Below are 13,380 nucleotides of genomic sequence, written 5' to 3' on the forward strand. Positions count from 1 at the left end.
CCTCCCTGCCCTGTCTCTGCGCCGCTCCCGGAAGCGGCTGGCACCACGTCCCTGCAGCCCCTGGGGGAGAGGGGGACAGAGGGCTCTGCTGCCCTCGCCAGCAGACACCACCCCCCACAGCTCCCATTGGCCAGGAACGGGGAACTGTGGCCAATGGGAGCTTCGGGGGAGATACCCACAGGCCCTCCCCCAGTGGCCGCAGGGACGTGGTGCTGGCCGCTTCCAGGAGCAGCACGGAGCCAGGACAGGGAGGGAGTTTCCCTTTGCGCCGTTGCCACCCTGGAACCGCTCAAGATAAGTGGCGCTGGGCCAGAGCCCAGACCCCGAACACCTCCTGCACCCCACACCCCAACCCCCTGCCCTGAGCCCCCTCCTGCACCCCAACCCCCTGCCCTGAGCCCCTTGCCGCACCCCTCCTGCACACCAACCCCCTGCCCTGAGCCCCTTCGTACACCCCGCACCCCTCCTGTGCCCCAACCCCTTGCCCTGAGCCCCTTCCTGCACATCACAACCCTCCCACACCCCACACTCCCTCCTGCACCCCAACCCACTGCCCCAGCCCTACATTCATGACCCTGCATGCAATTTTCCCACCCAGATGTGGCCCTCGGGCCAAAAAGTTTGCTCACCCCTGGGTAGAGGGAACTTTGCTATTGCTCTTGTGCATTAGGTCCACCTGCTGGCAAGAAATAATACTGCAGTGTTTCTGCAAAGCTGGATATTAATTTGTTCTTGCAGAAGTTTGCCTCCATATTACCTTTTTTTTTTCCTTTTGTAAAGACACAATAAAGGTAGGATTCAGTATAAAGCATGCTTCCTTCTGAAGACACAATTGACTGAGGTTTTATTGCCTTCCTCTTTAGATCTGGTGCTGTACTGTGAAGCCTTTTTGACAACGTACAGAACATTCATTACCCCTGAAGAGCTCATCAAGAAGCTGCAGTACAGATATCCTTCCAAAAGTGAGACACTCTTGACCCCGCCAAGGCTCGGAGCACTGTACTCAATGCTTCATAGGCAGAGTGGGAAATGGCCTAATCCACAGCATGCTGGCAAAGCAGTCCGCAATATATTCAAGCCCACATGGGTGGCACACGCCCTATTAGCTCCTGGGCAGGCATTCATAGTTTACAGCACAATCTCTTCACTTCAGTGCAAATCAAATAGCATACTCGATGGGACAAATCAAGGCAAACATGGTTTATCGGTCTTGAGCACAAGAGAGAGGGCCAGGATTGCCCGGGTTCTAATCCCAGCTCTGAATCACTGTTTGGCTTTGCGCAAGTCCGTCACCTGTCTGTGCCGCAGCTTCCCCATCTGTACAATGGGGATAAATTTACCGACCTCTTGGGGTATGTCCGGACAGCGCTGAGAGATGCAATTCCCAGCATGGGTAAACATACACAAGCTAGTGTGCTACATGTAGCAGTGTGGCTGTGGTCACGCAGGCAGGGGCTTGGGCTAGCCACCTGAGTGCAATCCCGCCTGACCCCCTGGGTACTTACTCGGATGGCTAGCCCGAGTCACTGCTGCAGCCATGCAGCTGTATTTAGCATGCTAGCCCGAGCAGAGCTGGGAATCACCCCTCACAGCTGCTTCTCAGCTGTACCCAGAGAGGTGGTGTGTGGATTGATGATTGTGCGGTTACTGGTGAGAGTTAAACTCTGTCAGTATTTAGACCTCCCTTCTGCCACCAAGAATGCAGCACATCAGAGAATGTCTTCTTCACACTATGGTTCTGTATGGCCCTTTACCTGCTGACAGGAGCATCTGTAATGATGTACAGAGGTTGTTCCTTGAATATTACATCTAGAATTCCCTTCCCTTGGATCCCGTCCCATAACTCCCTCCGTTGCTACTGGCACTGAGGTGCTGCACTTTAAAGACGCACAATGTAAATGCCTCATGGGTTTTAGTGCTGCGGCTGCACATCGGGGCCTGGTGTTGTGCTGTCCAGCGTCGCAGCTCATCATTCCATCTTCAGCAGAGATGATGGTCCCGCTGCTACTGCTTTGTCTAATGGACACTGGACACAGAACCTCTCGTGTTGAGGTCAGCAGTGAAATACTCACTTTTAGGAGGTGCTGGAAATTCAGAACCACAATTTGGAGATCTACGCTCCAGACTTTTTTATTGTTGTTGTTTTAAATTCATCTTAATTGGTTGTCTTCTCCTCTCACCCCTTCCTTCCCAGCCCAACCTTCTGGTTGAAGTAGTCTCAATCCATGTTGGTCCTCCATACATTCCCCCCCAGTAACCACTGCAGCCATCACCCTGCCGGCTTTGAACTGGGCAGGACTCTTTAGGTCAATCAACTCTCCTACACAACCAGTGTTGTCTGCAAGTGACCGGAAACACCTCTGACATTTGCCTGCTGACAGAATGAGAGACTGGGTTGGGCCTTGAGCTCTGTGCTGTTACAAGAGAGACCAGATGCCACAGTGAGACCAAGGGGAGTGACAGTAACTTGTTGGACTGGCAGTTGACTCAGTTGTCACCTTAGAGATGATGGTTTCAGGGTACACCACCTCCCCCCTCTGTTAATGCACCCACTGAGTGGTGTGAACCCCTCCCTGCTACATGCAGCCTATACTGCTCAGTCCACCGCCTTTAGTATTTCATGTCCCTCCTAGAAATTGGGTGCTAGTCTCAGTCATGGCAAAAAGCAGTGATCCTGTTGGGAAACCTATTGGGACACTCCTCAGACAAGCTAACATTGGCCTGGCTGGATTGAGTTAATTCTTTAACTTGTGGCCAACGTATGAGAAGTTCTGTCACTTCCCAGACACGTTTAAGAAGCGAGTCAGCAAGAACACATTCTTCGTGCTGGTGAGAGTGGTGGACGAGCTGTGGTGAGCGTCCCTCCTGCTTTGTTTGGGGGCCTGGGTGGGAGGTAATAAAAATGTAAACCATATCTGTGGGGGAGACCTGAAACTTCCTTCCCCAGATCAGAGAGACTGCTGCAGGGCTGGACACTTGGGGTCTTGGCTGGGAAATGCAGGTTTTCAGGGTGCCTTCTCTGGGTTTTCCTTATGACTTCAAAAATAAACAATCTGAAGGGGAATCTTTGAAAGAGAGGAAAAGTTGGCCAGAGAGTGAACTGGAATGGCCTGGATTCAGTTATGCTTGTGGGGAAAGGAATTGGATTGTGTGCTGAGCTAACTCTCCTAGATCCGAGTCTGAGGCAGAACACTAAATGCATTGATTTCTAGGGACATCCCTAATGACAAGTCACTGCAGTTATCTCGGCTGCCTTAGTGTCTCAGCTGGGGCCTTGTTTTGCTTCCATGCAAGAGTCCCTGGTTTGAGAGTGACTCAGGACTTTGGTCCCTTAGGGAGATGGGGGAGGCGGGAAAGATTACTGAGGTGACCCACAGTGTACTCCAGGGAGGAGTGCAGCATGAGATGCTATTGATCAGTCCCCAATAGCCAGCTGTAGGTGCTTCAGTCTCCCCAGAGAGGCTGGTTGTCATAGCAGCAGCTGCAACCGAGTGAGTGTGTAGATGAGAAGGCTAGCCCATTGTGCCAAGAGCTGTTGAGGTAGCACATCAGGAATAGCTACCCAGAACTGCCAGATTGGGGAAGTTTAGGGTGCTGTGTTGAGAGGCCAGGCCATTCTAATTGAGGGATGATGTCCTTTTCTGGACACGGGGGTGAAGATAACCTTACACAGGTGCCTGGAAGTCAGAGCTGCAAAATAAATTTTTTCACTGCTCAGTTCCATGGGGGAAGCTCACCCTAATTTTGATTTCTGAATTTTGTCCTAATTTTTCATGATAAAAGAGGGGAAGTCCTTAATACGGGCTCTAGGTAAATGGGGAATGTCATGTTTTAATGTCTCGTCTCTGACATGTGCTCTGGGTTTTCTGTTCATGTCTCAGCTTAGTGGAGTTGACGGATGAGATTCTAAAGCTGTTGATGGACCTGGTGTTCCGGCTAGTCTGCAATGGAGAGCTCAGCCTCGCTAGAGTGCTACGCAAAAATATTCTGGATAAAGTGGATCAGAAGAAAAGGCTGAGATACGCCAATTCAATCAAACCTCTAGCGGCCCGAGGGGTGGCAGCCAGGTGAGGCAGCCTGCACCTAATCAAACTTTGGTCCTGTTTGTGAGACGTGCATCTGCCTGTTAATGCACGCTGAGCAGCACAGTGTCAGAGAGTTTGCTTTGTGCTCTGGTTTTGCCGGGGAATGCTTTTCCTGACCCTTCTTTATTTATCTGTCCCTACCCATCACACGAGGGCTCGTCTCTGTCAAGTCTTGCTTTCTAAGGCACGTGTTTCATACAGCTCCACGAGTTACCCCTGTATGCTGGTGAGGCATATACACAGTGGCTATGCCCCATGGGCAAAGCAGTAACCTCTGCAGAGCTCCTCATCTCCAGGAGCCCTGTGAATGCTCCTGCACAGCGCTGACATACACTGAGACTTCAGCCAACGACATCCATCCCTTAGTTATGCAAAGGAAGAGACACAAGGGGAAGTCACTGGCAAACTCGTGGAATGAAGCATGAGAAACCGATTTTAAAAATCCTTGTAGCAAAGGCTATGAGGCAAAACAAAGAATTTGGCTGTCTCAGGCATAGGACGCTCCAAGCACCCATCCTGAGCCTGATGACACTCTGGTAAGCTTCTCAGGGCAGAGATCTGTCATTCTGACTTTGATCCCCTATCGTCTTGTATAAATGATCTCCCAGCACAAAATGCTGGAGAGCAGCACTCGTCACTCCTAGATCAGGAGAGGAGAAAGTGGCATGTTGTTTAGACTTAGAGAGTTGGTGTGCAGAGCTCCCCCAATTGATATTTTTATCAAGATCATTACATATGCAAGATAAAGAAAAATCGAGAGGAAAAGGTCAAGCGGTTGACATGGGAGCCTGCTATCGAAATGGTGCTAATGCCACAAGTGATTTGGGCGTGGAGTGTTTTCTTTTCCTCTGCCAGCAAAGTCTTACTTTAAAAAAATGCTGGTGCTGATTCTCCTCTCTGTTACACTCGTTTGATGGTAGTGTGACTCCAGTCGAGTTATGGTGCAGCACAGCTGATGTAGAGGTGAAGAATTGGGCCTCTAGTTCTGTCTTCACAGTCAATGTTCTAAAGGAAAGAAAGTCAGTCATGGTTTCATTAGCCTTTTCCTTTCCCTCCTTGTCTCTCACAGGCCGGGGACCTTGCATGATTTCCATAGTCATGAAATAGCTGAGCAGCTGACCCTCTTAGATGCCGAGCTCTTCTATAAGATAGAGGTACAGACACAAGATCAGGGGCTGGGGCAGCGGGGGGGAGAGGTTTTAACAAATGCTCTGATGCTGTTCTCTAACAGCTCTCAGGCATACACCTATTGTCGTTGTAGAAGAAAGCCAGGTTTGTGTCGGGGGAGGGCTATAAATCATGGGGATGACAGGGAGTCCAAAGACAGATGTTTTATTTTAGCTCATGATTTGTTCTTCTCTTCCCCGCCAGATCCCAGAAGTTTTGCTTTGGGCAAAAGAGCAAAATGAGGAGAAGAGTCCCAACCTGACACAGTTCACTGAGCACTTTAATAACATGTCCTACTGGTAAGGAGATTAGAGCAACAGCCACTGTACAGCACTTAACCGCTGATGTCCCTGGAGCCCAGGAAAGCTCTCCTTGAGCTGTGCTACCAGGCTGGGGCTGCTTGTTTCGATGGTTTTGTCTTGTGGCGTATTGCTGGGCAGTTTCACTTCCTCCTGGGACTAGACCCAGGGCATTCTGCAAAGAATCCCAAGTGACAGAAAAATGAAACCTTGTGGTCTTCTGGAGACAGCTGCATCTCCAGGCTTTATCGCAGATAACACCAAGACCCTTCAGACAACCACCTTGATACATCTGTGCACATGTGCATCTTCCCTGCCTCAAACCAAAGTCAGTACAGAGATGAGGGGGCCATTTCAAATAAACAATCTGATAAAGGATGAAAACTGCAGCTGAAAACCAGCCTCTTGAGTAAATTGATCCCTTAGTTGTTCACATGTCCTGTGTAACAAACCAAAAGAGAATGGTGCCCCCTTTAAGTGCAATTAAATTCATTAGGATGTTAAGCAGATCCACTTTGCATCCAGGAATGATGGAATTCTTCCACACCTGTCCATTTCAACAGCAACAGGAGAGATGCCAGCCCAATAACATTCACTATGGGAACTAACCTCTCTCTCTCTGCATGAGAGCTTCCTTCTAGTTTGGGTAACTTCAAACTCTGGCGTTTTTGTGAATTTAACTATACCTCTACCCCGATATAACGCGACCCGATATAACACGAATTCGGATATAACGCGGTAAAGCAGCGCTCCGGCGGATCAAAGCAAGTTCGATATAATGCGGTTTCACGTATAACACGGTAAGATTTTTTGGCTCCGAGGACAGCGTTATATCGGGGTAGAGGTGTATTTCCTTATGCTCTGTAGAGAAGAAACAGGACAGGAAAGCGTGAACTTTTCAGACTCATCGGTCCCTGATAGATAGTAGCCACTCAAGTGAAGCAGCAGGTATTGCCAGATCAGAATCCAGCTCAAGGGTTAAGTCACTCTTCCTGTTTTTTTTGTCCATCTTCACAGGGTCCGTTCGATAATTATGCTACAAGAGAAACCGCAAGACAGAGAGAGGCTGCTCCTTAAATTTATAAAGATTATGAAGGTAACAGCTCATTCATTGCTTGCAGTTCTCACACATGCTGTTCAGTGAGCTTATGTGTTGGAATGTGGGACATTCCATTAGGGGCAACACTGTTGGTTTCCAGAGTGTCTTCCACATCTCTAGAGTCACTGGTTTTCTCCCTCTTTACAGCACTTACGAAAGCTGAATAATTTTAACTCCTATCTGGCCATTCTTTCTGCACTGGATTCAGCACCCATCCGAAGGCTGGAGTGGCAGAAACAGACATCGGAGGTGAGGAAAGCAAGAGATTGAGCCCTAGCTCTGGTCTGTTATGTCTGGTCTGTTTGGGGATGCGATTTCTTTTAAGTCCATGCACCCTATTACAGAGATTGCTTGTTTGCACCAGGAACTCCATGTCTGTGTTTTATGTCCCACTAGGGCCTGGCAGAGTACTGCACACTCATCGACAGCTCCTCGTCCTTCCGGGCTTACCGAGCAGCTCTGGCAGAGGTGGAGCCTCCCTGCATACCTTACCTGTGAGTAGCTGTCCTCTTGGGGGTCACTGGTTTGTCTCCTCTCACTTGGGGGGTCTCTTCACGCAGATCCCCGGCAGCCTACACTCAGCTATGCATTCACTTTTCACCCTAGAGTGTGGGACAACCTGACATGAAGGGTGCAGGATACGACCCTTGTTGCAAGCCTTCCATGTTCTAAAACTTGAGGAGGAAAATGCTTCCCATTCCTAGGCGTCCAATAACTTGGGTTCAAGCCACACTGCTGGGAGCCAGAGTGATTATGTACCAGTTCCCTGTGACGTTCCCTGCTTTGCAGTCCCACAGCTTTCTCAAATGTGCGTCACTTTGTACCTGGGCACTTCAGGCTCTGGATTTCTGTTGGGACTGCAGTGCCAGTACTGGAGCAGTTCATCGCTTTGTTGGAAATGGCAAGGATGCCTTGTCCTAGTACAGTTTTCCCGCCGGCCCTGTGCCTGTGCACTCCCAATGTAACATGGCTTTGGATTTCCTTAGCCACTGTTATCTGAAGATCCCAAAGTACTTTACAAACGTTAATTAACAAAATCTCTCAACTCCCTGCGCTTTCGGCAAATGGGGAAAGTGAGGCACAAAGGCAAATCAGTGAAGGCAAGTGGAAATCAAGGAGTTTGAACTCTCAGAACAGACCACTAGACTAGACTTCCCTTCAAGGTTGTGTGTAGAAAAAGAGGAGTTTCTCCATGAGATATTAGAAGTTCATGCAATTCCCATCTCATGAGGCTAAGCTGATTCAGAGCTGCCCATGTGCCAGACCTGTCACTGCATCCTGGAAGTGTTGGTAAATTAGAAATCCTCTTTGCAAACATGCATGTCTTTTTTCAAAGGTGGGATTCAAGTTCTCACCTTTCACTGCAGGGATCCTGTAGTCTGGATGCCAGATTCACCAGGGGTTTATATAGGCTTTGCCAGCATAAGATCAGCCTGCCTAGGTCCCCAGTGGTGAAAAGCTTGTTGGAGAAGAGAGTGCGGAGGCACAAAGTAGCCAATCTGTTCAGGACCGTTGGAGAATGAGACAGCCACAAAAGGTGGATGGAAAACGTGATTCAGTGCCTTCCCCTGGGTGGCTCTTGCCCGCAGGGCACCCAGCGAAATGGAAAGCTCTCATCCCTCCCTTGAGGGAGTCTGAAACCGCTACGCTCTGTCCTCTCTTCCAGGGATGATGCCAGCCAACTCTTCTTGCGCCAACTTTATCTAGTCTGCTCCCAGCTTTCAGATGCATTGAAGTAAATAATTTTTCTCGGGTGCAGAAACTGGTCCCCAGTATCACTGGTTTAAGCATTAATGCTTCATCTGTAGGATCCCACCTCTGCACCCATGATGCCAGGAGCTTTGAGCCCCAATGCACCTTTGAAAGGACTGACTTCCTCTGATTTCAAATGCAGGAGCTAACCATGGCAGCAGCACTGAGCATTTGGGTTGATTTTTACTTGCCTTTCAGCTGGCTCTGAAGTGCTTGTGACTAACCTGAAGCTCTGTGCTTGTCTTCCCTCCTCCCTGCATGCTCCACCCTTCTCTCTTCCAGAGGCCTGATTCTGCAGGACTTGACCTTTGTTCACCTGGGAAACCCCGATTACATTGATAGCAAAGTGAACTTTTCCAAACGCTGGCAACAGTTTAACATCCTGGACAGCATGAGGTGCTTCCAACAAATGTAAGTACAGCCATCTGCCTGGCCTACAGCAGTGAGCAGGGACTCGGCGCTGCCTTTGAGGTGTTCTAACACCACTTTGGGACTAGGCACGGGGGATGCAAACGGTGCGGTGCTGCTGCAGCAAAGAGGAAACCTGGCTAGGAGAATGTAGGTGTTATAAAGGCAGGGGTTTATAGGACAGAATTTGAGAATCCTAGAGATGACAGAAGAACTGTTGGGTTGCTTTTAGTCTCTCATTCTTTTGAATTCTGCTATGATCCCTACAGTATGTTTGCCTAGTACATTATCCAGCCTTGTTTTAAACGTCCCATGCAGGGAGCCTTCCCTCTCTTCTCTTGTCTGCTGTGATTTATTGGGTGGATGGTAATTGCCAGGATTGTTCTTTCCATTTGTAAAGATCAGTACCACATTTGCCTCTCTTCCACCAATACACTGGTATCTTCAAGCAGATGGTCCTGTTGTATAAATTTCAAGAATTGGAATATTGAATGTATTTCAGACAGTGTAGTCTGGGATTGCCCTAATTTAAGGGGTGGTTCTCGGGGCAAACTAGCTGCAATGTTAATTGTAGTGTTCTCTCTGGTTTTATAGACATTACGACATCAAAAGAAATGACGATATAGTCTCATTCTTCAATGACTTCAGCGACCATTTGGCTGAGGAGGCCTTGTGGGAACTGTCTCTCAAAATCAAACCTCGAAACATAACGAGGCGAAAAACAGACAGGGAAGAGAAAACCTAGGAGGAGGGGTGTGTGAGCGAGGAGAATCGCTCTGCGGATGCACCGAGGGCAGCTATGAGACTGGAGTAAATACTTGTACCTGTTACTGGATGACGCACTCTTCCTGCCCAGTTGGCAGCAGTCGCTTGCTTCCTGGGTCTGTGAATATTGGATTCTCTCAGCAGAAGAACTGTGAAAGTGTGTGTGTCATAAGACAGCAACAGCCAAGGAAAGAGATCAGCCAATGCTCATTCCACTCTTCTTCCTCCACCTCCCGTCTCTCCATGCCATGAACCAGCTTTAAACCTGGGAAGAGAGTGCAGTGGAAGGAGGATCCCCTGTAGGCATGTTACTGGTTTGCCAATTGATGTTTTCCATGTATTCTGAAATACTCTTGCTTTTGTCTTCAAGCAGCAGGGGGCAGTAGCAATAGCTTAGCAGCCATGAGCTGCATGTCTGTGGATCGCAGGGCACCTATGCAGCAGACAAAAACCGTGGAAGCCCCGGATTGTTCCCTGTTACCTTCTTGCCTCCCGTGCAATGTGGTCATGAATCACTTTTTCCCCAAGGAAGATGGAGTGGCAGGCACTCTCTCTGCCAGAGAAGCTTTATTTTGGAAGCGTTTGTGTGTGTTTACAGGGTTATTGAATCTAATTGCCCCAGATCTCTCTGACCTTAATGGGAGGAAGGCAACCACCACAGATATGGAAGAGGCACTGAAAACATGAGCAAGGACTGTGGTCTCCAGTCATTGCATCCCCCTTCTCCCCCCAATTCTCATTATTTAAAAAGATGGTCAGTCTCCCAACTCTGGGAAGGTTGACTAGCCAAGGTACTGTGGCTCAAGTGTCCTGTGAGCCCGTATCCCTTAGTGATGGTACTAGCTACTGCACAGTAAATACTGTAGTATATAAGACTGTCTGTTTGTAAATACTAGTATTTAGATTCCACGGAGGGCGGGGACTGATGCATGTCAAAATGCCAGTGGCTTTAAAGGAAAACAAGTGCAAAACAATGTGTATAAATCCACAACTAGTGAAAATGTCTTTCCGAGTGCTGGAATAAAGGAGACTTGGGGCAGCCGTGTCTGGAGCGGAGTACAGAGGGGACGTTTGGAGCCAGGAGGAATATTTCCAGGATTTTAAATGCTAAGGTGCAAAGAAAAGGGCATGTGTTCAGTGCTAAGACTGGTCATCCTCTCTCCCTCACCCACTTCACTTGGGGTTGTTGCCAGGACTGTTTATGGAACCCCCTCTGCATAACCGTTGGTGCTGCGTTTTGTGATCTTAGCGTTGGAAAAGCCAGAAGGCAGATTTGGAACTGGCAAAGCTCTGTCCCCAGTATAGTCAAGTCAAGATTCAGGGGACACAGGCAGCCCGGCACGTCATAGGGAGTTAGCATGTCATGTACCATGTTAACCCTGATCTGGTCCGTGTGCCTTATTCAGTTTCTCTACCCCTTTCCCCTATGGTCGTGCCCTCAGATGAGCAGTCCTTTCCCCCAGCGCAGCTAGGACTGGCTGATTCAGACCCACGACCTTTCTGTCCTTCATCAACTGTTTACAGTGCTGGTCATGTTTTCAGGAATATGTTGTAGATTTTAATCAGCCTTGCAAGGCCTATTTTGGAACTACTTTGTGTAGTTTGCCTGACAGTGAATCACTGTGTTTTATAGCGAACTCTAACAAAACGCTTGCAGCTTTTAGGGATGTAAGTCTTAGGGACTGTACATAGGAGCTTCTCCCAGCAGCACCCTTAACTTCCTTATCAAGAGCCGTTCAGTGTTTGCTAAGCCTACCTTGTTCTGAGTGAATCAGAGTTACAAAACCCTTCCTTCTTCACACTCATTGCAGAGTCTTTCCTCCTCCCTTTTGTTAAACAGCAGCTTTGACTGACAATCTGTGTGACACCAGTTGGAGTGACAACCTATATTGTTTGGTTTATAGTATTATTTAAAGCTATACATCTTTGTTAAAGGATGCTGTAAGCAGAAGATAATGGGCTTGTCTCCACACAAACCTTGCACCTGTTTAACTGAAGGTATGTTTTTAAACCAGTTTGGGTAGACACTTCTATTTCAGTTTGAGTGGCTCATGTCAATTTAGCTTAAGTAAATTCTTTCCTGACTTAAGCTAACCTGAAATAAGAGTCTCTACACAAACTATTGCTCCAGTTTAACTAAATCCATTTTTAAAGCGGTGTAAACTTTCTCAGGTAGACAAGCCCACAGTCTCCCAGACGCAGGATTAATGTTCTGTGCATATGCAGCATTCTTGCTTGCCCCTGACATACCTCTACTTGTCTTTGCCATGTTACAGGCCAAACCATTCCGAACACGAATGGCTAGCTAGGGAGAATGCATGAAATGATTATTCTGTCAGGGCAGCTGTATTTCATATCAAGGGAGTATAGGGGGGGGCCCAGAGGCCAACAGACTATTCCTGGCTGGATCCATGCAGCCCCTAGAAAGGGTAGTCCGAACAGTCCGAGAGGAGAAGCCTCTCAATACTGAAGACCCTGAATCTGTAAGAGAGGGAAATTTAACAAGTTTATAAAGCCAGATTTGTTGTTTATGTAGCTAATCTGTGTGTGTTATTGAACTGGCTACTTTGCACAGTAAAGCCTTCGCGATCTGTGAAGCAGCAAATGCAATCCACCTCTTGTGCAGGATCCTCTGCTGTTTGGTTCTGAACATGTCACTTTATTATTTAAGGTGTGTGTTGTAGCACAGGTGATTTATAGCAGTATTGTGTGTGGTCGTGTTGCTAAAATTGTCCTTTCATTTCAGTGTGTTCCAGCTTGGTTCCTCGTGTGTGTGTGTGTGTGTTGTGCCTCTTGTGGGTTAAAGTCAGAGACTGGCACTGGCCACCTGTTGGGAAGGGGCGGGGGGGGGGGGTGAGAGACCTCAGCAGGCAGATGCACCTCAGTGGAAATGCACCTGGTCCTAAAAGCTGCCCCACAGATGCTCACGTCTTTTCTGGCCTTTCCGTGTAACTGTTTCAAGTCCCTGCCTCGCAACTAAACTGCAGACAAGACCCCTCTGAAAGGAGCGCAGACGGAGATGAGACTGCCCATCCACACACAGCCAGCTCCTAGTGAAAGCAAGCCACTGGTGTGTTTGCTGCTGGCCACATGGCTCCTGTGAGATCATGGCTGAGTGCTGGCTGTGCAAATAACCACCTGGGAGAGGGCAGTTGATTGACAACTGCTGCTGTGACCCAAATCCCATCAACACAATGCCCCGGGCAAAGACAACTCTGGAGAGGAAAAAACAGACTGGGCCACAGGATGGATCACTTGATAAATTGCCCTGTTCTGTTCATTCCCTCTGAAGCACCTGGCACAGGCCACTGTCGGAAAACAGGATACTGATCTAGATGGGCCATTGGTCTAACCCAGTAGGGGCATTCTCATGCTTCTTTGGGGACATCCCTGGGTGATTCGCAGAGTGCTGGCTTTCCTCTCAATTTTAGGTTGGTGCATGTAGTTTTGATGAGTAGTGGGGCTGCCTTGGCAGAACTGGGGTGACTCACTTTATGGGCAGGCACTGGAGCAGCAGAATGAGCAGTGCTGTTGGGGAGGGGCGCCAGAACGTTCTCCTCACAAGTACAAACGAGCTTCAGTAACGCTATACCACTTATTGGTTCCCTGTCAGCGGCAGGCCTAGCAGCTCCATGGGTGTGAAAGGTTCACTCCTCTGCTCCAATGCTTCCCTGGGATCGGAAGCCGGACACTTCAGCTATCTGCAGGACTGCAAATGTAATGGTCAGTCATGCCTCTTGCAGATCGAGTCCGTAGACCATTTCCCCTCTGGGAGGAGTGGGGGATTTTAACGCATTGACTGAAT

The 13,380-nt window shown here is 48.7% G+C and overlaps 1 protein-coding gene across 1 annotated transcript in view; it reads left to right on the forward strand.

Annotated features, from left to right (window-relative positions):
• RAPGEF1 (Rap guanine nucleotide exchange factor 1) overlaps positions 1 to 9,555 on the forward strand; it is a 121,622-nt gene extending 112,067 nt beyond the window's left edge. The window contains exons 17-26 of the mRNA XM_065418981.1: positions 864 to 948; positions 2,760 to 2,852; positions 3,882 to 4,067; positions 5,155 to 5,239; positions 5,457 to 5,551; positions 6,569 to 6,647; positions 6,798 to 6,899; positions 7,047 to 7,144; positions 8,685 to 8,813; positions 9,405 to 9,555. Coding sequence (XP_065275053.1) covers positions 864 to 948; positions 2,760 to 2,852; positions 3,882 to 4,067; positions 5,155 to 5,239; positions 5,457 to 5,551; positions 6,569 to 6,647; positions 6,798 to 6,899; positions 7,047 to 7,144; positions 8,685 to 8,813; positions 9,405 to 9,555 — 1,103 coding nt within the window. The remainder of the gene's footprint in view (positions 1 to 863; positions 949 to 2,759; positions 2,853 to 3,881; positions 4,068 to 5,154; positions 5,240 to 5,456; positions 5,552 to 6,568; positions 6,648 to 6,797; positions 6,900 to 7,046; positions 7,145 to 8,684; positions 8,814 to 9,404) is intronic.
• The last annotated feature ends 3,825 nt before the right edge of the window (positions 9,556 to 13,380 follow it).

This window comes from Emys orbicularis, chromosome 18 (assembly GCF_028017835.1).
Source record: "Emys orbicularis isolate rEmyOrb1 chromosome 18, rEmyOrb1.hap1, whole genome shotgun sequence".
Classification (NCBI taxonomy): domain Eukaryota; kingdom Metazoa; phylum Chordata; order Testudines; family Emydidae; genus Emys; species Emys orbicularis.